The sequence below is a fragment of the Doryrhamphus excisus genome, linkage group LG13 (assembly GCF_037039965.1).
Source record: "Doryrhamphus excisus strain RoL-2023G ecotype Guam linkage group LG13, RoL_Dexc_Guam_v1.1, whole genome shotgun sequence".
NCBI lineage: Eukaryota > Metazoa > Chordata > Actinopteri > Syngnathiformes > Syngnathidae > Doryrhamphus > Doryrhamphus excisus.
This window is the reverse complement of record NC_136369.1, coordinates 8,347,338-8,370,140: the sequence shown is the minus strand read 5'-3', so window position 1 is coordinate 8,370,140 and position 22,803 is coordinate 8,347,338. Positions and strand designations below refer to the sequence as shown.

Below are 22,803 nucleotides of genomic sequence, written 5' to 3'. Positions count from 1 at the left end.
AGAGGCGTTCATTTGATTGGTTAAGATTACACTCAGCTGTGTTAAACCATCTCACGCCTTTTCTCCTCCATCTTCGCCACTTGCGTCAGTGGGAGGGATGGAGGAATGGGTGCGCGGCGCTGCGCCAGACTGCGTTTGGCTGGCGACCAGTCTAGGGTGCACCCTGCCTCTTGCCCAAAGTCAACTGGGATAGGCTCCAGCATAGCATAGAAAAAGGATGGATGGATATTAGAGTACAATGATACTAGTGGTTGAAGGTGGTTTTTGTGATGCTGATAGTTGATAGAGATAGAGTACAGTCAGCATGAAATTTGATAACTGAGATAATCGGATGTATTGTCAGAGTGAAGGCTATTAAAAGTATTACCCTTTTAAAAGAGTGACTAGATAGGATTTAACAATAGCTGCTAATGCTTCCAAATGTAAACTTTAAATTGTGTAATTAACTATATAACTAAAATGGATCGGAATCATGCCCGTAAAACTGACAAACAGGCCCTTCTTGTACACCCTTTCCTCAGCTCCGTATTTGTTGTGTGACTGCTTGTGTACGTAGATCATGAAAGGGAAACAGGACCCACAAACCGAGAGGTGATGAGAGACTATCCTGTTCAGGACAGCTGTACTCATGTTTACCTGTCTTGCTCAAGGCCTTGCCAGGTCTGAATTATGTTACTCTGTGAGAGAGTTAAAGGGACCCTCTCCGTAGCATACACAGCAGCCTCAGACAGTGCGTGACGGTGACTGCGTTTTAATTCCAAGTCGTAATGTGCCGCAGCAAATGCAGCAGGGGACTTGTAAAGCGCAGACTGCAGTTTTATTTTTATTTTTTGCTTGTGTCTCACATACAACATGCAAAGAGTCACCCTGCTTCAACCATCAGTACTATAACCACTACAATTAGTTTCTCTTACAATGGTGACTGTAAGGTTTCCCTATTGTGTGACTCTATAGTTCCCAACATCTCCTAATGTTCTCCTGAATAATGAAAGACACAAGCTGCCATTCTGTCAGTGCTGTGCTGCTCTGAGGCCCGTTTACAATCTGCCTCTGCTGCGTCTCGCCACACGCCATGGTTGCTTTTGTTTAAGATCACCTTGCTGTTTATAATACAAATTTCACCAGTCTGACTACTGATGATTAAAAAATAGCATGTGCTATATGGGACCTCATTTTTATTTTACAGGATACAATTATTATAATAATTAGATAACGTGATGTGGTAGTGTAAATTCTGAAAAGCTGACGTGAAATTGAAACCCTTTGAAAATGTGCGAAAATCTAAATTTAGAATGAACACCGGAGCCATTTAGAAGCTGAAGCTGGACTGAAATGTTGTGGAAATATGCTAAAATGTATAATGAAAGTTGGAGTAATTGGTAATTTGATCTAAAATCTGTAATTGAACCAACCATCTCTGGGTCTGGATCCAAGCACTATTTCAGCTGCACTATACAACTACTATTATTACTTTGCCACAATTAGGGTAGTAGTAGGATATGCCAAGTCTGGTGCGATCTACCATCATGCTTTGCAGCACTGCTTTCAGTATTCACACAATTACTGTTTATTTGTTTGTTAGTTTAATCCACCAATCAATTTTATTCATATTCCATTGATTTATTGTTAGTTATACAGTATGTTCGTATGTTAAATAAGGCTCCTTTTCATTTTCAGGCCTATGGCTCAGGTTGTGATGTAGTGATCTTGGCTAGCGACTTCGAGTGTGTGCAGATAATCCCGGGAGCTCAGAATGGGAACATCCAGGTGGGCTGCGTGGAGTGCTCCCATCAGCTTGGCAGGGTAAGTGTTGCCTTCACACTCTGATTCACTCCCTCCCACACAATTCTGGTTTTATTTTTCATCCAGTAGGATCAATTATTAATTATGCTTCAATGAATATTAGTATTTAGTGTTTAAAGAGAGAAACTAGGCTCATTTTCCGAGCTCTGTATTGAGTTGTGGACCCCTATAGAGCAGCTATACATGATAACCAGCACAGAAAGCTTTCTAGAGCTTCCAGATTCTGCACCTCTTCTGGAGTGTTTACTACCTGCTTCCAGCTCAAATGGTCTGTTTAATTTGGACCTCCGGATACGTAGGTTCACGTTTACCGAGTGCAGGCAATTTTCAGCCAATGTAAGGAATTCCTGATTGCGTTGACGTCAGAAGAACTCGGTGTTAGAAAAAAACGAGAATGCAGAGCTATCCTAAACGCCTTTCAGGGCTCACATCCAAACGCGCAAGCCTCATCATCTGACGCTTTGGCATTGTTTAACATGAGAATACAACATTGTAACAACATTTATATGTCAGAAAAGTGGGAAAAAAACATAATTGGTCCCCTTTCAGTTAATCTAAAAGTTAATTTAGATATGAATTTCCTCATGTATTGATCCAGTGGAGTCCAGTGAGTCTATAAAGAATATAGACTCACTGTATTATAATATATATTATTATATATATTATAATATATATATTATAATATATTATAAAGAATGTTACCTATTATTCATTACTTTTTATTATTTCTGTAGTGTGATATTGTGTTTTAAACATTTCTTCTTTTGATTTAACTATTTAAAGCTGATAATTAGATTTTTTTTGTTCTGTAATTCATGATACCTTGGGTATTTGTAGATTGCTGCATCTTATGGAAACACAGTCTGCATCTTTGAACCACTGTCTACCAACCCAAACAAACGCCACAAGGTAGGCATAGTAACAGTTGTTTTCTAAATACATTAGTTGACTTCAAAATATGATACGATGAAGTGGGCTCGTGAGCCAATAACGTTGCATGGTGTGTGTCGCTCTCCTGTCACTAACAGCAGCTTAACTGTCAGTGGCAAAAGACAGGGCAGTTCTTCCTTGATGCCATCACCTACAATCTGGCCTGGGACCCACAGGGTATGCCAATGCTTTCTGTGTGATTAAATCGACTGATTTATATTTGTTTTCCTCACCAAATTAATCCTCTCCATACACTAGTATTCCCGCACCTCCTCAGTTGGTTTGGAACGTGTGCTTTATGAAACCACCATGGTGTGCATGATGCTCGGTGTTCTTGAGTAATCAACTTGAGCTCTGAGGTGTGTCACTCTTGCTATTGTGTCCTCAGGGAACCGTATCCTAGCAGCAACTGAGAGGCTCCAGCTGTGGGCTCCACCACTGGCAGACGCCCTAATCGAGGAGGAGGATGGGCAGATATCTGAGGACAAGCCCCACCCGGTTCTTAATGACTGGAACTGTGTTTGGCAGTGCAAGTGCGTCTAAAAAACTATTTTGTCTACATCGTTTCAGTTATTATTAAAATCTACTAGCTACTACTACAAGCTACTGTGGACCAAAACTCATATGCCAATATATTTATTGCGAATATCAATGTATGGTGTATAAATAGTTTTTTTCCCCACAAAGTGAGTCAGACAAAGTCAAAGTATGAAGTTGTTAAAATTAAAAATATATATTTTATATACTATATTATAGACAATAGCCGCTTCTTTATGACAGACCTTTGTTATGCTGAAATCCTCAAACAATATTTTACTTTAACAGTATTTTATAGAAAGCAGAACCTTGTAGGAGAGACAAAAAAGTGAATTAAATCACCTTAGGACTGCAAATGAACTTGATTCTTAGTTTGATCATTTTATTTATTTATTTATTTGTTGATTTGGAAATGTAACTCTCATCAAAATAGAACACTCACAGCTGAGCGAGACAGACCTCTGTGTCAAGATACAAGAGAACAGTGCAAATCTAGTTTATACCGATATCAATGATATGTTTGATTTTAATATCATGCTTAAAATAAATAGCGGTAATTTGACAATAGATATATCGCCCAGCGGGCTGCACTGACGTCAGTTGAAGATCCTCAGTAGTAAATGTCATCTTTTGATGGTGAAAATGCTTGCTCAGTAAAGCTACCAGAATTGGAAAGTAAACGTTTTGTTATGTGTTGCAGTAATTTTGAACCAAAAAAAAACCCAAAATTGCAAATTCACAACTCGTCATAGTCACGAGTGACTTGTCTTTCCTGTGCATCGAGCTAATGTCACTGTTGCCCATCAGGACTGCTGCATCTGTGCACGTTGCCAAGTGGTCCCCTGATGGAGAATATTTTGCAACAGTTGGGAAGGTACCCTAACCACGCAACTTGTAAAAACAAAACTACACTATGTTAAACATTTCATTATAATCTACAAACTAAGCTGAATATCTGCATCTGCGTGTTTGTGTATGCAGGATGACTGTTTACTCAAAGTGTGGTATCCCACCACTGGCTGGCGTTCTGCAGTGGTGGTCCAAGACCCTTCTGATAAAAAGCCACCTGTTGTTCACTTCTCGTTTGTTTACCTGGCCCATCCCCGCTCGGTTACTGGTATGTCCTGGAGAAAGACCAGCAAGTACATGCCCAAGTAAGACACAAACACTGCTCGGGCAATACCACACTGTTGATGACTGTTAATGTGTTATTTTTTCAAAATGTTTATCCACAGCATTGTTTAAAAAGAAAATAATTCTTGGTTGTGTAGGTCACTGCATTCTCCATATGTCCTTTAGGGGTTCCGTTTGCAATGTTTTGCTGACATCCTGTGAGGATGGTGTGTGCAGGGTGTGGTCTGAGACCCTGCTTCCAGAGGATAGCTTGCTTGGAGGGCAGATATCTGAGAACACGCACTCATTTAGCTCCAGCTTGCCAGGCTTGGCAGGCAATAAGGACAAGATTCAGCATGCTTTAGAGGTATCCATATTGAGCTTATTTCCCTAACCATAAGTAATTCATTTTAAAAAATCAGCTTAGCATTCATTGAATTTTCACGCTTTAATTTTTTTGCTTTGTTTGAGCAGTCTATTCACCATCTGAAGCATCTGCGCCGTGGAAGGCGACGATCATCTGCTCTGGTAGCTCACAGTGAGCTGCTCCCTTCTCAGCTTGGCACGCAGGACGCACACACTCACCGCCACATCGCACATCATGCCAATGCCTTGTGTCACTTCCACATCTCAGCCAGCATCAACCCCAACACAGGTAGCCTTTTTTCAGAAGTATCTGTCTTCACTTAAGGTCAGTGCTTCTCAGTTATTTTCTGTCATGCCCCCAAGGGACAGAAATGTTTTGACCCCCCTCCCCCAACTAGGAAAATGCAACAAAATGGAAAGCATACAAGTGTATTCAAGAGTCAAATTGCATGTTGAGTACTATAAATCAGTACATGTTGGTAGGCCCCATGAGTTGAGAAGCGCTGCCTTAGATCAAGTTATTGTCCTATTAGTTATATGCAGTTGTTATACCATATGTATTGACTCTGTTTCAATGATTAAACTGTCTCTTCTTCATTTTCACGCTGCTCTTTCTCTATCAGACATCCCACCAATGCTGGCAGATTCTGCACTGTTCAATGCAGATGATGGCACTGGGGCAGGAGGATTTGTAGTTCACTGGCTCAATAACAAGGACCTCAGCTTTACCTCCTCTATGGATGTTTTTATGCTACAGCTCCGAAAGTTCTCTGAACACCAATTAGACCATGTGACAGAATATTCTCTGGACCCTGAAGGATCCCCTATGAAGTTTGACTTTGGTAAGAACGTGAACCAGACCAGTGTACATCTCATAATGGTGCAGCCATTGATGAAGCAACATTTTCTCAAATTTATAGACTTGGATGAGATGTCTGACAAAGCCTCATCTGAGCATGGGGAGGAGCAGGAGCCAGGGGAGCAAGGAAGTACAAAGGCATCTTCACCAGGATCCAGCTCCAGCTTGCCTTTGCCCTCAATGCTGCTGGAGAGGAAGATGGAGATCTTAACCACAGAGTGGAACAAAAGTCCTGACATGCTGTTCACGATCCATCCAACTGATGGCTCGTTCCTGGTTTGGCATGTAAAGTACTTAGATGAGTTCAACCAAGGCATCTTCAGACAGGTTCAGGTGAGAATAGAATTAATAATATATATTTTTTTAATGCTGTTTTTAATTTTACACAAGTGTACCCTGTATCTGAAAAGCCTGATTATTAGCTTGTGTCCTTTAATGAATGTGTGATTACAGTGCCACATTAGCACAGACTCTCACTTGCCACATTAGCTTCGCCGCAGAGTAAAATCCAATACAACAGTTACTGTGATTGTATTTTGCAGTGGAGTATGACTGCATTGTATAATACTAGATGAGGTTTTGCCTCTTGAAGCGAAATAAGGTAACCATAATAAAATTACCTCATCAGTATACATTTGTGTGATGCAGTACAGCAAACATTAAAGTAAAACATCCTTTGACAATGTCATGGCTGGTGAGTAATTACTAATCTGTCTTGAAATGATTTGGGGTTTCCTTTCCTTCCAATTCTCCCTACAGGTGTCCTTCTCCTCCCGTATACCAGTGGCATTTCCGACAGGTGATGCCAACTCCCTAAGTAAAAACATCTTGATGTACGCCTGTACTTTGACAGAGAGGGAGAGTTCCAGGGCGGGTGAACATGGACAGTTGGTTCAACATGTCTCTCACTCTGCCTCAGCCTCGGCTGGCCTTAGTTCACCTGTCTTGGCCTCTTCTTCTAACCCCAAACCTGGCATCAGTCCAGCTGTCATGATGGTTTCCAAGCATGTTGACGGATCCCTCAACCAGGTGTGAACAATGTGCAACATTTGCATGATTGCAAAAATGGCTAACAACGTCATGAATTGTGTATATTATATGTGTATTAAGCATTTCCTCCCATTCTTTTGTTGACTTTGTGACTCCAGTGGGCTGTAACATTCGCTGAGCGCTCTGCATTTTCAAATGTATTGACCGTATCCCACAAGTTTCGATATTGTGGACACCGTTTCCATCTGAATGACCAAGCTTGTCACACGGTGCTGCCATTGCTGCTCACCTCCTCACACCATAATGCATTGCTCACGCCTCCCTCAGCTCCTGGCAGCATGGAAGGAGAGCAACTTCCCACTTTTCCCCTCCCAAAAGGACTTCCTAGGTAGGAGAAAACAAGGCAGAATAAGAATGCACTTAATGAAGCAACCAAGAACTAGAGTAATGAAAACGTTTTTTGTTTATTAGGAAGCAGCTTCGTAATGCCGCAACAAGAACCTTCCATGACCCCAATGCCATATATAGTGAACTCATCTTGTGGAGAGTGGACCATATTGGACCCCTATCATGCACTGGAGGGGTCTCTGAACTGGCCCGTATCAACTCTCTGCACACCTCTGCTTTTAGCAATGTTGCTTGGCTACCTTCACTTGTCCCCAGCTCTGTACTTGGTAAACATATCAAACATGTTCAACACAAGTTCAATAGTTAAAAAGCAATGTTTAATTCATGTTTTAACAAATTCACCTTGACTTTGTGCGGAATCTCATATTTGGGTTCACTTATTCATGCATGTGGTATTTAGGAATACATTCACTAGTTCACTACAATATGCAAAATCTACTACCGTACCTTAGTATCAGCTGGAATTAATCTTTACTTTATACCTATATTCTGCAGCCGTATCTGTATTAACGTACTGTGCTGAAAACAGTCCAACTTTTTGCCTCCTTCAGGAACATACTGTAACAGTGCCAGCGCCTGCTTTGTGGCATCAGATGGTAAAAACCTGCGTCTCTACCAAGCTGTTGTGGATGCCAGAAAGTTACTAGATGAACTGTCAGATCCAGAAACATCTGTGAGTATACTAATGCCACTTGCGATATGATAATTCTTATAATTGCCATTCTTTTCCTGTTGAAATTCACTATTGAAAAGCTTTGATGTCTTTTTGCAAAATATCATCCATATAATTTATACAGCAAAATTATCCACAGTTTATTTATGCCTGCATTTTCATTAATTTATGTCACCATTCAGAAACTAGTAGGGGAAGTTTTCAACATCGTCAGCCAGCAGTCCACTGCTAGACCTGGCTGTATTATAGAGCTGGATGTCATTACAAACCAGGTGACAAGCTGCTACTTATTATTTTCCTTTGCATTTAACTAAACGCTGAAACTGTTTACACAAAACATAAAAAAAAAAATCTTATTTCTTTTTCAAATATAGTGTGGTGCCAACACCCAGCTGCTGCATGTCTTCCAAGAGGATTTCATTCTCGGTTACAAACCTCAGAAGGAACCAGACACATACACAACTGCCTTTCCATCTGGTGAAGGTGTGCCATTTGATTATTAGTACACATCATAGTATGTAAAATATTAATCACATTTTTCTCAAACCAGATTACCAACCTCCTCCTTTTTCTGAGAAATTCTTCCTGGTGGTAATAGAAAAGGATCTCAACAGGAACTCTGTACTACAAATGTGGCACCTGCACCTACAGTCTGTCCAGGCCTGTGTTGGTAGGAGGAGGGCATCAGATATTTACTGAATTGTTGTGGTGTTCTGCATTAGTTAATGTCAATTAATGTCAATGTATTTCTGTGTCCAGATGATCTGAACCAAGATTATAGCTTCCAGAACCAGCTAATGGTTCCCAATGAAGTTATGAATGCTGACTCATCTCCAGAAACCTCACCAATTAGGCCTCTCCCACGCTCAGCCTCCACGGCCAATTTGCAATCAGCCAGCAAACTCATACTCAGTTCCAAACTAGTGTACAGCAAGAGACTTGACTTGCCCCATGGGGTGGAGGTTACCAGAGCCACACCTTCTGCTGGTAAGTATGAACATCATATACAGTACAAACATTAATTTGTTTTTGCACTTGCATTTGACAGCTGATCAGGTACCAGTTTATTCCTATAAATCTAACTCATCCATTCTCCTTGTTTTAGGTCATCTGAGTTCCTCCTCCATTTACCCAGTGTGCCTGGCTCCATATTTGATTGTTACTACCTGCTCTGACTCTCGAGTGCGGTTTTGGTGCTGTGCTGTAGAGGGTGATGATGGAGATCATGACAATGACCAGGACAAGCGGGTGTACCATTGGGAGCCGTGGGCTCTAATGAACGAGGAGGAAGACAATAACAGTGCCGTGTCTGTGTCGGGGCGGCCTGTTGCTGTGTCATGCTCCTACATTGGTAGGCTGGCTGTGGCGTTTAAACAGCCACGACAAGGACAGGTACAGTACAAGAATGACATATTGCACTAATAGTGCACTTTTGAAAACTTTCATTCTTCATTCTTGGATGCAATTCTAAGAAAAATTTAAATACAAAACATACATGCAAGTCGATGAGTTTTATTTATCAAGGTACAAATACTAATGTAAAATTTTCACCAAAAACACTAAATGCATGTAAATGCAGCATAAATTAAATATTTTTAAATTAAATATATTTTCATTAATTAACTAATTATTTGGAATGTATTACAAATGTTGAATTATCAAGTTTACAGAGCATCCACAACCATAAAATTAATATGCACTTTAGAGATTATTTATTGTACCACAATACATTTGAATTTTAACCATTGCTCAACCTTTCCTACAGATTTCTAGAGAGGAGTTCTCCATGCACGTGTCTATTTACGAGTGTGAATCTACTGGTGGCTCAGAGTGGGTCTTGGAGCAAACTATTCACTTGGATGACTTCAACAGACCCTCAGCAACCCTGGACCCCAGAGTCAGTGTGGACTCCAACCTCTTTGTCTACAGCAGGTCATGAGGGCACATATTGTATTGCGTATGCTGTTGTACTGCTATTAGGTGTGTATAAGGTCAAAATACATTTCTTTCCATACCAGGTCTGACCTTTACATGAGTCGAGACCACAACTCACCTAACATCAAGCACTATGTCCACCTGGACTGGTTGTCAAAAGAAGATGGATCACACATTCTCACTGTGGGGGTTGGATCCAACATTCTGATGTATGGCCGAATCTCTGGTATGGTCAACGAACAGACAAGCAGCAAAGAGGGTGTGGCTGTCATCACCCTTCCTCTAGGGGGCAGTATTAAACAGGGCATCCGCTCTCGCTGGATCCTGCTGCGGGCCGTGGACCTGCTGTCTTCTGTGGACGGCACGCCTTCTCTGCCAGTATCATTGTCCTGGGTGAGGGATGGCATCTTGGTGGTGGGCATGGATTGTGAGATGCACGTGTATGCCCAGTGGCACCAAGACAAAAAGCCTGGTGAGGGAGAAGAGGGCAACTTGTCAATAGCAGACATTGCTGGAGGTCAAAGCACAACGTCTTCCTCAGTATTTGAAGGGAGAGCCAGATCTAAAAGTGTTTTTGAAGGGAACACCACAGTAGATGAGGCACTCCGTGCCCCAGCAGGACTTCAAGAGGGTGGGCTTTTTGAGGCAGCTCACTCCTTGTCTCCGACACTACCCCAATATCATCCTACCCAACTGCTTGAACTCATGGATTTGGGAAAGGTTCGTCGTGCCAAGGTGAGTCATCCTCATCCTGTAGTATCTCCAAAATAGGTCTATTATTTAACTCTCATTTGCTTGGTGCTTTTTATCTCATTGGTTGCCTTTGTCAGGCCATTCTCGCTCATTTGGTGAAGTGTATTGCTGGCGAGGTTGCTGTGGTTAGGGATGTGGAGGCAGGTGAGGGAGGAGCCAGGAGACATCTGTCCCGAACCATCAGTGTGACTGGCAGCACAGCAAAAGACACGATTGTTGCTGGTCGTGACGGAGGGCGGGACTACACCGAAATCAACTCCATCCCTCCACTTCCACTGTATGCGCTCATGCTGGCCGATGAAGATACTTCTTTCAAGGGAGCAGAAGAAGTAGTCAAAGGAACCAAAGTGAACAATGGCGAGGCAGGGCAGATGTCTAGTGAGGACCAATATGCTGACCTCTTCCAGGTTGGTTCACGTAATAAAACTTTTTATTTGAAGGTGTAGACTGATTAACAAAGATTTATTTTACCTTATATTCAAAATACTTACCTTGCTTTCAGGTGCCAACAGTCACCACAGATGACTTTGTGAACTTTGCAACCGATAAACCAGAGAAGAAGTCTCGTGTTATCAACCTCTCCCAATATGGTCCAACCTACTTTGGACCAGAGCATGCACAGGTATTGTGACGCAGATTGAACCTACCAGAAGTGAAACATTAGCTCATTAAGTAGGTTATTTATTACCTACTACTGACCTACAGTGAAGAAAATAAGTATTTGAACACCCTGCTATTTTGCTATTTCTCCCACTTAGAAATCATGGAGGGGTCTGAAATTTTCATCGTAGGTGCATGTCCACTGTGAGAGAGATAAACTAAAAAGAAAAATCCAGAAATCACAATGCATGATTTTTTAACAATTTATTTGTGTGATACAGCTGCTAATAAGTATTTGAACACCTGAGAAAATGAATGTTAATATTTGGTACAGTAGCCTTTGTTTGCTATTACAGAGGTCAAACGTTTCCTGTAGTTTTTCACCAGGTTTGCACACACTGCAGGAGGGATCTTGGCCCACTCCTCCACACAGATCTTCTCTAGATCAGTCAGGTTTCTGGGCTGTCGCTGAGAAACACGGAGTTTGAGCTCCCTCCAAAGATTTTCGATTGGGTTCAGGTCTGGAGACTGGCTGGGCCATGCTAGAACCTTGATATGCTTCTTACGGAGCCACTCCTTGGTTTTCCTGGCTGTGTGCTTCGGGTCGTTGTCGTGTTGGAAGACCCAGCCACGACCCATCTTCAATGCTCTGACAGAGGGAAGGAGGTTGTTCCCCAAAATCTCACAATACACGGCCCCAGTCATCCTCTCTTTAATGCAGTGCACTCGTCCTGTCCCATGTGCAGAAAAACACCCCCAAAGCATGATGCTACCACCCCCATGCTTCACAGTAGGGATGGTGTTCTTCGGATTGTACTCTTCATTCTTCTTCCTCCAAACACGCTTATTGGAATTATGACCAAAAAGTTCTATTTTGGTCTCATCTGACCATAAAACTTTCTCCCATGACTCCTCTGTATCATCCAAATGGTCATATGCAAACTTAAGACGGGCCTTGACATGTGCTGGTTTAAGCAGGGGAACCTTTCGTGCCATGCATGATTTCACATCATGACGTCTTAGTGTATTACCTACAGTAACCTTGGAAACGGTGGTCCCAGCTCTTTTCAGGTCATTGACCAAGTCCTGTCGTGTAGTTCTGGGCTGATTCCTCACCTTTCTTAGAATCATTGAGACCCCACGAGGTGATATCTTGCATGGGGCTCCACTCCGATTGAGATTGACCGTCATGTTTAGCTTCTTCCATTTTCTAATGATAGCTCCAACAGTGGACCTTTTTTCACCAAGCTGCTTGGTAATTGCTCCGTAGCCCTTTCCAGCCTTGTGGAGGTGTACAATTTTGTCTCTGGTGTCTTTGGACAGCTCTTTGGTCTTCGCCATGTTACAAGTTAAAGTCTTACTGATTGTATGGGGTGGACAGGTGTCTTTATGCAGCTAACGACCTCAAACAGGTGCATTTGATTCAGGATGATACATGGAGTGCAGGTGGACTTCTAATGGGCAGACTAACAGGTCTTTCAGGGTCAGAATTCTAGATGATACACAGGTGTTCAAATACTTATTTGCAGCTGTATCACACAAATAAATTGTTAAAAAATCATGCATTGTGATTTCTGGATTTTTCTTTTTAGTTTATCTCTCTCACAGTGGACATGCACCTACGATGAAAATTTCAGACCCCTCCATGATTTCTAAGTGGGAGAAATAGCAAAATAGCAGGGTGTTCAAATACTTATTTTCTTCACTGTATATTTTTTTGTCTGCAAATGTTGGAGGCATTAAACAGAGATACACAGTGATTACAGTGCAATTATAAATTATAATTATAAAATATAATTATAAAACATCAAGTCACTTCTCTTGCCCAAACATATCTTGTATTTCTTTAGGTGTTGTCCAGTCACCTAATGCACTCCAGCCTCCCTGGACTGACCCGGCTTGAGCAAATGTTCTTGGTAGCACTGGCTGACACAGTAGCAACCACCAGTGCTGAAGTCACCAACTCCTCTGACCAACAGTACACAGGTTTGAAATATTGTTTTTTTTCAATGTGGCGTTATGTTTTTGTTACACAATGTGAAACACATAATGTTTAAATTTGGACTGGTACATTGTTTTATATTTAGAAAAGATGTTAAGAGCAGTGATCCCAAACCAAGAGTATGCATACCCCCAGTGGTATGCGAGAAAATTGCTGGGGAGACATGGGAGGTATGAGTGAAGGGGTAGGACAAAAAGGCTGTGCGGAAACACACACCTAATCTCATTGTTTGGCAGCATCATACAAATATCTTTGAAGTATTCTAACCTTAAATAAATGGTAATTTTGTGGTGGCTGTCCAAAGAAAACTATGTTAACTGTGATGAGGTTAATGCAATTACAATCAATATTCACACACAGATACTGAGTAGCACTACATTGTATTGTATTTTGTTTTAGCACTATTACCCTGGGTAAGAGATCATACTGTGTTTGGGTTGGCTAAAGGTTGTGAATATTACATTTAGCATCCTTCCTCTTGATTGTGTGTTCCTTACCATCGGTAATCTTCAGCCATCAAATCTTTATGTGATAACTAGCATTATTTATGCTTGTGTAGCTGTTTATAAACAGACATCCCCTTTTCCTTATCTTTTTGTCTTTTCCTATAATGCATAATCCTGTTTATTTAGTCTTTTGAGAAGAAGACATTAACAGATTGTTCCAGTGCTAAGTAAGCACAAAGATGGTAAGAAGGTTCAGGGACAGGACTGACAGGAATACATAAACTATAGTAGTACTAAAGGACATTGTTGTGGTTAAGGTTGTTTTAAAACGGAGATCTTCTCCTCTTTGGAGTTAAAATGACACAAGTTGACGGCTACCTTGTGTGTTTGTAGGAGGTGAGGCTCTGGATGAGTGTGGACTGAGGTACCTGTTGGCCATGCGTCTTCATACCTGCTTGCTCACCTCTCTGCCCCCGCTCTATCGCATGCAGCTTCTCCACCAGGGTAAAACACAACACTTAAAATGAGGCTACACTACCAACATGAGAAGTGTCTGGTCACAGCTATCATTGATCTTCTTGCTCTATCTGACTATTAGGTTTGTCAACCTGCCACTTTGCGTGGGCCTTCCACTCTGAGGCAGAGGAGGAGCTGCTGAACATGATCCCAGCCATGCAGAGAGGTGACCCACAGTGGTCTGAACTCCGAGCTGTAGGTGTCGGTTGGTGGATACGCAACATCAACACTTTGAGGAAAATGGTGGAAAAGGTGCATACAGAAGTAGATAATCAATTACCTTGGGAAAACTACATGACTTGTTCATCCAGAGCAGATATTTTGACTAAGAAAGTGCTGATTAAAATAAAAGCCAGCCTGAAGTGGTTGCATGTAATTGGCTTTTGATCACACACACTGTTGCCTTCACAGATTATTCAAAATTTTTACCAAATGGCTTCTTATAAAATTACATTACCTAATTGTGTTTGGTACTGTTATTATTTAATTGTTTTTTTCCCCCTAAATTATCAGTTGGGCAAAGCTGCATTCCAGAGGAACAATGACCCTTTAGATGCTGCTCTCTTCTACCTGGCCATGAAGAAAAAGGCTGTCCTTTGGGGACTCTTCAGGTGGGACTATATTTTTATCAGCTTCTTAAAAGCAGCTTCTGTATTTTTGTTTTTTAATTGACACACCTCAAATTTTTACCTAAAGAAAAAGTAATTGTGATATCAAGTTCAATAGTTTCTTTCTCTCAGGTCCCAGCATGATGAGAAGATGACTCAGTTCTTCAAGAACAATTTCAGTGAAGACCGCTGGCGAAAAGCAGCACTAAAAAATGCTTTCTCCCTGCTGGGAAAGCAACGCTTTGAACAGTCAGCCGCCTTCTTCTTGCTTGCTGGATCACTGAAAGACGCCATTGAGGTGTGTATAGTACATATAGTACATTTCATTGTATTTACAGTACAACACATTGTATTTTGTGGTGTGCAGGTCTTGATGGAGAAGATGGAGGATCTGCAGTTAGCCATGATAGTGGCAAGGCTGTATGAAGCAGACTTTGAGAGCTCATCCACCTGCCAAGGCCTCCTTTATGAGAAGGTTCTTGGTTGTAACAGGGATGGAAGTGGTTACCACTGTTCTAGACTTCACCCTGACCCCTTCTTGCGCAGCATTGCATACTGGATCATGAAGGATTACACCCAAGCCCTGGACACACTCTTAGAGCGCATCCCCAAAGATGATGATGATAACCCCGGTGAGCTGATTTGAAACATTCAGAAACTCACTTAAACTACATTTATCTTTTCATTACTGTGTGCGTTGTTTGCACAGCTTACATATTTCCTATATTTCTCCTGCTCTTTTTTTACCCTCTGTCTTAGATGTGATGGTCAAATCTTGCAACCCAGTGGTGTTCAGTTTCTACAACTATCTAAGAACACACCCTCTCATCATTCGGCGGCACTTTGCAAGTTCAGAGGGTACAGCAGCAACTGTGGGTCTCACTTCTGAAAAGAGCAGTGCAGATGAGATCAACCTCATCGAGCGCAAATTGTTCTTCACGACTGCTAATGCTCATTTCAAGGTGAGTTCACTTATCTGGTAGTCTTGAACTTTTCATTGAGTATTACACAGTGTTATAATGATAAAATATTTAAGAAGACAGAGATATTTAGCAATTAGCCATAACAATTTTTGAATCCCTTACAGGTGGGCTGCCCAGTTTTGGCCTTGGAGGTGCTCTCCAAGATTCCCAAAGTTACCAAGAAATCTGGTTCATCACCCCTCAGCAAAGCTGCCTCCAAGGCTAATGTAAACTCAACCCATCCAGTGGACGAGACCACGAGTCTGGATTGGGCTTCACCTGCTGCCCCTGTATGGGGAGGAAATGACAGTGAAGGAGGCCTCGACTGGAGCCAACCGGTGATCAAGTTGCAAGATGATGAGTTACAGCTGGATTGGGGCAATGATAACGAAGAGAGTGAAGATGATGATTGTTTAACCATGAAGAAACTTGAAACCGAGACCAAAGCAGAGATTACTTCTGAATCCAAACAAAGAGATGACTCACAGGTTTGGTCAAATACATTACAACCAGCAATAATGCTTCTGTAACTTATTACACTGTTCAGTTGTGGCCTTGAAATACTTGTAGGTCATATTTTAAAAATATGTTTAATGTATGTAATTTGCAAGTGAGACTCTTGTCCACTTCTTTTTAAGTCTAGAGTTCTGCAAATTGCTGTAGACAAAATTAAATCAGTATCACTCGCATACACCATGTTTAATATGAATTGTAAGCAGTACTAAATAATAATTCAAGTCTTCAAAGTAACTGTAACAATAACATTACAAATGTGGTTTACCTTAATTCACTTTATGTTTAAGGGTGAGTCTGAGGTGGATGTAATAGCGGAGCAGCTGAAGTTCCGCGCCTGTCTGAAAATCCTGATGACAGAGCTTCGCACATTAGCCACAGGCTTTGAGGTAGATGGGGGGAAGCTTCGTTTTCAGCTCTACAGCTGGCTGGAGAAGGAGATTGCAGCCATGCATAACATCTGCAACTACAAGGTAAAGTATGACACATTTATTGTCATCTATGATACCCATGATAGTGATATAAACATTTCATGATTTTATTAACATGCAGGTAGAAGGGAAGGAGGAGACATCAGAGACAGAACACTGGGCAGAGCGAGCAGCATCAGTGGACATATCGGATGACATGTTGGAGAGAACAGATGCTGGGGCCTATGAGCGTCACCAAATGGAACGACGTCGTCTTCAAGCTAAGCAGCAGCACTCGGAGAGGCGCAAGGCTTGGCTAAGAAAGAACCAGGCACTGCTTAGGGTCTTTCTTTCTTACTGCAGCCTCCATGGAGCCAAGGGAGGAGGAGTAACCTCTGTGCGGATGGAACTCCTGTTCCTTCTTCAGGAAAGCCAACAGGTACTTATTCATACAGTACCCATGGGATTAGGTATACAATGTGTTGTAAATAAAAAAAATCTTCATCTTTTTTCCCCTTTTTAGGAGATCACAGTGAAGCAGTTGCAATCTCCCCTCCCTCTGCCAACAACCCTGCCTCTATTATCAGCCTGCATTGCTCCCACCAAGACAGTCATAGCCAATCCTGTGCTTCACCTCAGCAATCACATTCATGATATCCTCCACACCATCACCCTCATGGACCTTCCGCCACATCCAGATCTCACCGATGACCGGGTCAGAACTTAAATCTAACCAGTCCCTTTAGTGTTATTTGCACAAGTTAATTTCATTTAAATGCAGGCAAGTTAACTGTCTCTCTCTTCCTCAGGTAAATGCCCTACACACACTAGCAGCCTCTCTGTCTGCTTGCATTTATCAGGCACTGTGTGACAGCCATAGTTACAGGTACTCTATCATCTTCTCTTTCGCTCTCATGCATTTTAATGTTCAACTCAGTGCAGTGATGCCAATCGAGAGTAAACAAATTGGATCGATTAGAATGTTATTTTGAAAAATCTGTACAAGTTTGATAAAAATTTGCTAATTACATGCTTACACTTTAATTCTGTTATTAACCGTGCAGCAGCCAGACCGAGGCCAACCAGTTTACTGGCATGGTGTATCAGGGCTTGTTGCTCAGTGAGAGGAAACGACTGCGAACAGAAAGCATAGAGGAACATGTAACTCCCAACTCAGCTCCTGCCCAGTGGCCAGGTAAAGAGAGCATATTATTTATATCTGGATCATTTTATGCGGTGTTAAATTGAACTAACTTTGGTCAATGTAATTTTTAATTATGGCTATAGAGATTATTACTGTAATATTACTATTTTTCGACAATCCTCTTTGAGTGTCTAGAAATGGCCTATAAGGCAGCAGCATCAACATCATTGCAAGCGAATATGAAAAGCTGAGGAAGAGGATGAACAGCACAAAGCAGGAAGTCTGTGTTTATGCAAAAGAGGCAGATGGTGTTCTATAATAAGAGTTTCATGGCCTCTGGAAAGGACACAGAAAGACCGACCATGCTCATGATGCTAATGCTTAGTATATCAGCTTTATATTGTGCAGATACAGAATTTTTGTTTTTTGGATATCATTTGGACTTTTTTAAGCAGATACACTGTTGTGTGTGGTTTGTTTCTCTAGGCGTATCGTCCCTGATTTCACTGTTGACATCTGCCAGGGAGGAGGACCAGCCGAGGCTCAATGTGCTGTTGTGCGAGGCAGTCATGGCTGTTTATCTAGCCTTGCTCATCCATGGCCTGGGCACTCACAACAGTAATGAACTCTTTCGACTTGCTGCACATCCTCTCAACAACCGCATGTGGGCCGCTGTCTTTGGAGGAGGAGCCAAAGTCATTATTAAGCCAAAGAGGCCTGAAGCCCCACCAGGTATAATAATTGCTGTGTTGTTTCTTTATTGCTTTTGGTCTTTTCATGTCGTCATCTCATCTGTAGTCTCTTCTCTTACCCCTGTTGTTGATGTTGCTTTCCGGTCCATCCCAATGCCTCTAGATTACAGTGTAATCTACAGTGTAATAATGCAGAAATCTTCCCCAGAGCTCAAAGTTGCTGCTGTAGATGTGTTGTGACTTGTGTGAGTGTGCCCTCTGCCCTGTGCCCCAGTGCCAGCTGATTTTGAGGCAGCCAGGCCAGATGAGTCTCTGGAGACACGAAGACCTGAACAGGGCAGCCTCACCCAAACCCCCCAACCCATTCCCAATGAAACCCAGTGTCTCAAACGGCCCCCACCTCCTATTTCACGGGGTGGTGGGCCCAGCACTGTGACACCAGCAACTAAGACCAGCTGTGAGTAAGAAGCTGGTGGATTGCAGTGCTGGTTTGCAGAATTGAAGTGCATGGTAGATGTACAGGTTTGCATTGTTGCAGATGTTTGACGCCCCCCTTCTATTTCTCACATTATTGAACTGAATGTATTTAAAAACAGCCAGCCCTGTATTTGTTTTGAAGTGATTTTTTTTTTAAATGCCACAACGCAGTTGGTGTTTGTGTGTGGAGCATATGTGTGTTTTGTGTGTCCATTGTACCGCATGTGCGTGCAATGTCCTCCATGCTCAACTCATGCTGTTGTCCTTATTGTGCCATTAAAGCAACAGTTGGGGCAAGCAAGGTGGGTGCAGAAGCCATAGCTGTGCCCCCACAGACTAAATCTGAAGCTGAAACTAAATCAGGTACATCCCGTGAAGAGTAATGAAGTATTGGAACCACACTTCTTTAAGTAGCTTTTTTTTTAATCTAATCCATTTGATGGTACTAATCAGTGTTAGTGTGTGTGTGTGTGTGTGTGTCAGTACTTTAAAAATTATTAGATGTAATGATTTGATTGCTGACTTTTAGTTCTAAATAGTAGGTTTGGTAAGGTACACAAAAATACATTGCCGTTACTTGGGAACTAATGAGGAACTTATGGCTAAGGCACATCAATTAGTTACTGAGGAAATAAGGCACATACATTTAGAGTGGTTACTGTGGTAGGGGTTAGTGTTAGGTTGGTTTGTTCCTCATTAACTGCTGTAAGTTTGTGTACCTTATTGTGTGTACCTTATACTGAAGTTCCCTCTTAAACTTGTTTTCTTTCGGCCAAAATCCTCTGTGCTCTGATTGTGTTTTGATGGGAGAGGAGAAGAGAGAAGATATAGGTTGGCATTTAGGACTCTTAAAGGAGAAGATATCTCTAAGTTTGAGTGTTTCAGGAACAGAGGCAAGATAGAGAATTTCTTAATATCATATCTGTTGATAAGAATCAGGATTAAAACGCTGCCCTTTTGAGCAAAGCTGACATTTCACAAACACAGAGCCGTGTACACACTTTCATATAGTTCTCCTAAATAACATTCACTCACAGAAAAGGATTCTGTCACTGGTTTAATTGTTTGTCTTCCTCAGCAAGGTCACCATCATCATCAATGTGTTACAGTCTCTTTCCAGCATTTGTGATACACTACAATGACTTCCATTAACATGTGTGTGTAGTGTGTGTGTCTCTAACTGCACTGTCTATTGGTTTGTGTCTTGTCTTGTTTTGTCTGTTCTAATGCCTGTGATAGTGCTCCAGGATAATTGTGCAGGTTTGTGCACAACACAGTGAATGTTTCCCCGTGTATGTCTTGAATGTCTGTCTGTATAGTGCACTTTTGGACACAGATGTACTGTATATTGTCAGTGTTCTATTGTCGATGTGTGTTGTGCTCAGAATGTGGATGACCATTTTTCCTGATGTTTGCCATTACAGTAAAGTCTCAAGTCCTCATTATCCTTTTCCAGCATTTACAGACTGCGGAAAACTGGTATCATAGGAGTATGAATGATGCTGTGTCTTTTTCTTGTTCACCAGTGGTACTCCCTCAACCCCCTGCAGAGGATGTGGATCGGTACAGGCGTAGATTCAACATGAGGATGCTTGTTCCTGGACGCCCTGTGAAGGAGACGCCAGCCACTCCACCACCTGTGCCCACAGAGAGACCCACATACAGGGAAAAGTTCATTCCCCCAGAGCTGAGCATGTGGGACTATTTTGTGGCCAAAGTAAGGCACACAGTCAGAATCTGCAGAATAGAACTTATCATCATTGCATTACACTTGACATATCATTACACAAAAATGACGTTGGCAGCTCTGTTAATGTGTAGGTATAACAGCAGTATACACATGTAAACACTGTAGATGACATGTGGAGTAAAAATGCTATGGATAGATAATGCAACGTGGCTATCTAACTAATCCATCTTTCTGTCCCTCACCTCTTAATTTTGTCCTCTCAGCCATTCTTGCCACTGTCAGACAGCAACGCTTTGTGCGACTCGGATGAAAGCGGAGCAGAGGATGAGGATGATGATGACGATGACGCCTTTCTTTCTGACACACAGATGACCGAGCACTCTGACCCCAACTCCTACAGGTAGGCTGTTCTTTTTCTATGCATCATTTGTGAGACTGTGCCTCTGGTTTTAATTTCCCCCTAAGGACAAATATTTGTTGTTTTTTTTTTAATTTAATTGAATTAACAATCCTGAATGTTTTCTGTTTGTCCCCCCAGCTGGGCTCTTATCCGCCTGGTCATGGTGAAACTTGTTCACAACTGCATTAAGAATTTTCTGCCTATCACTGGCCTCGATTCTGCAGGTACAGATGCAACAAAGTTTATGTTTCTGCATGACATACTGATTTTTTTTTCTTGTGTATGTTAAATACACAATTTCAGCATCACATTTGCCGACTGTGTGTGTTACAGACTTGCCAGTCACTTCACCTCTCACTAATGCTGTGTTGAAGACCCTGGAAAACTGGGAACAGCTTTTACTGGAGCCAATGAATAAATTTGACGGCCCACCTCCCAACTACATTAACACTTACCCTACTGACCTCAGTGCAGGAGGTGGTCCTGCCATATTGCGACACAAGGCCATGTTGGAGCCGGACAACACTCCCTTCAAGTAAGACTTTCATCAATCACATTGACACACACTGACGTTGGGGCAGGCCATAAGCATGGCTTATTACTGCAGCATCAGCAAACAATTTAGATGTCCTTTTACTTCAGCAGGGACTATGATTGCGTTTTACTCCTTTTGTAAGACAATCTACCAACAAGTAGAATCGTTAGTTTATTAACTCTTTCAATTGCTGCCGTTTTTCAAAGGCCGTCTATCTCTGTACATTTTTCTATGAATATAACACCATGAACTACTTAACATTTTTCCATTTGCTACTGAACTGTGAACATGTGTTAACATTTCCGTTCAATACTTAACCTCTTTAGTGAAACACAGCAAGATGCCCCCACCCCCACACTTCCTGGTTGCTGCAGAGCATGTGTTTCAATGAGAGAGATGTAGGCTGTGCTTTTATAAAATGCATTTCTGCCACCTTGGGGCTGTTTTTTTCAGTGTAAACTTGCACCAGCTGTACTGTCTTCTATTGTGGAGTTGCATCTATTGCAAATATCAACGAATTTATGAACTACCTAACATTTAATTACTTTTTTCTCAGGACAAAGAATCACCAGTCTTTTCCAGCCCGACGACTGTGGCATTTTTTGGTAAAACAGGAAGTTCTCCAGGAGACTTTAATTCGTTATATCTTCACCAAGAAAAGGAAGCAGAGCGAGGTGAGCTGCTTGCGTCCTACATTTTGTCTTTTTTCTTCTTTTATATTAGGGCCTATGCTAAAATCAGACATTGTTTTATTATTTGTTAATGGCGATATAGACCATCATTTTTACTTATTCCTTCCTTGCACACATCCCCTAATGTGCTCACTAGATTGGCTCAAATGTAAAAGTTAATTTTCATGGGAAGTACGTTTTTAAAGATGATCTTCAAAGCACGTAGAAATTCAAATATGCTAATTCAGAATCTTTATTTCTTAGTTTTACTTATTCCTTTGACAGCATATGTAGTTTACCCATTGTGAATACTGCCAGACATCTGGAGATAAAAGCTGATAGGGTGTCAAAATAAATGTCTTGTTTGTGAGGCCCACACATCCGCCATATCCCTTCATTGTTACACTTACACTGAGAAGTACCCACTGAGCATTTATCTGTTGCTGTTATTCTTGTCAGTATCATTGCTTTGACTTTTTCAGACACCTTTAATCCAGTACAGGATAGTTCACTGGTGTGCTGTCTTGAACTGATCCGTAGAACCCAACCGATATGGGATTTTGGGGGGGCGATACCGACATTGGGGGCTGAAAAATAGGAATCTGGCTGGGAGTAGCACAGAGAGACATGCAGGAACAGCGACAGAATCTCCACACAGCAAAAATCTAATATATCAGTAACATATTGACTGATATTGATTAGTCTGTGATGTGCCATAATTGGCCCGCCAGTAAATTGGTTGGTCTCTGCTGCCTAGTATGATTTCATGC

At 41.7% G+C, this 22,803-nt stretch overlaps 1 protein-coding gene across 5 annotated transcripts in view; it reads left to right on the top strand.

The window, feature by feature from the left end:
• The window catches only part of dmxl2 (Dmx-like 2), a 34,688-nt gene that overhangs the window by 4,013 nt on the left and 7,872 nt on the right, over window positions 1-22,803 (top strand). For 2 of the 5 annotated variants that reach the window (XM_058088371.2, XM_058088369.2), the window contains exons 2-44: window positions 1,678-1,803; window positions 2,641-2,712; window positions 2,832-2,910; window positions 3,122-3,266; window positions 4,078-4,144; window positions 4,252-4,424; window positions 4,570-4,750; window positions 4,858-5,038; window positions 5,373-5,591; window positions 5,670-5,941; window positions 6,368-6,637; window positions 6,757-6,986; window positions 7,070-7,272; window positions 7,558-7,679; window positions 7,862-7,951; window positions 8,054-8,162; window positions 8,230-8,349; window positions 8,439-8,666; window positions 8,785-9,071; window positions 9,445-9,611; window positions 9,698-10,349; window positions 10,445-10,774; window positions 10,870-10,989; window positions 12,818-12,953; window positions 13,809-13,919; window positions 14,014-14,183; window positions 14,445-14,542; window positions 14,672-14,837; window positions 14,907-15,171; window positions 15,299-15,501; window positions 15,627-15,989; window positions 16,305-16,487; window positions 16,567-16,863; window positions 16,948-17,139; window positions 17,234-17,310; window positions 17,489-17,619; window positions 18,055-18,300; window positions 19,020-19,100; window positions 20,264-20,454; window positions 20,691-20,827; window positions 20,966-21,051; window positions 21,161-21,362; window positions 21,919-22,036. In XM_058088371.2, coding sequence (XP_057944354.2) covers window positions 1,678-1,803; window positions 2,641-2,712; window positions 2,832-2,910; window positions 3,122-3,266; window positions 4,078-4,144; window positions 4,252-4,424; window positions 4,570-4,750; window positions 4,858-5,038; window positions 5,373-5,591; window positions 5,670-5,941; window positions 6,368-6,637; window positions 6,757-6,986; window positions 7,070-7,272; window positions 7,558-7,679; window positions 7,862-7,951; window positions 8,054-8,162; window positions 8,230-8,349; window positions 8,439-8,666; window positions 8,785-9,071; window positions 9,445-9,611; window positions 9,698-10,349; window positions 10,445-10,774; window positions 10,870-10,989; window positions 12,818-12,953; window positions 13,809-13,919; window positions 14,014-14,183; window positions 14,445-14,542; window positions 14,672-14,837; window positions 14,907-15,171; window positions 15,299-15,501; window positions 15,627-15,989; window positions 16,305-16,487; window positions 16,567-16,863; window positions 16,948-17,139; window positions 17,234-17,310; window positions 17,489-17,619; window positions 18,055-18,300; window positions 19,020-19,100; window positions 20,264-20,454; window positions 20,691-20,827; window positions 20,966-21,051; window positions 21,161-21,362; window positions 21,919-22,036 — 7,896 coding nt within the window. Of the gene's footprint in view, window positions 1-1,677; window positions 1,804-2,640; window positions 2,713-2,831; window positions 2,911-3,121; window positions 3,267-4,077; window positions 4,145-4,251; window positions 4,425-4,569; window positions 4,751-4,857; window positions 5,039-5,372; window positions 5,592-5,669; window positions 5,942-6,367; window positions 6,638-6,756; window positions 6,987-7,069; window positions 7,273-7,557; window positions 7,680-7,861; window positions 7,952-8,053; window positions 8,163-8,229; window positions 8,350-8,438; window positions 8,667-8,784; window positions 9,072-9,444; window positions 9,612-9,697; window positions 10,350-10,444; window positions 10,775-10,869; window positions 10,990-12,817; window positions 12,954-13,808; window positions 13,920-14,013; window positions 14,184-14,444; window positions 14,543-14,671; window positions 14,838-14,906; window positions 15,172-15,298; window positions 15,502-15,626; window positions 15,990-16,304; window positions 16,488-16,566; window positions 16,864-16,947; window positions 17,140-17,233; window positions 17,311-17,488; window positions 17,620-18,054; window positions 18,301-18,534; window positions 18,718-19,019; window positions 19,101-20,263; window positions 20,455-20,690; window positions 20,828-20,965; window positions 21,052-21,160; window positions 21,363-21,918; window positions 22,037-22,803 lie in introns of all 5 variants that reach the window. The other 3 variants (XM_078795640.1, XM_058088372.2, XM_058088373.2) reach the window with 2 other exon arrangements.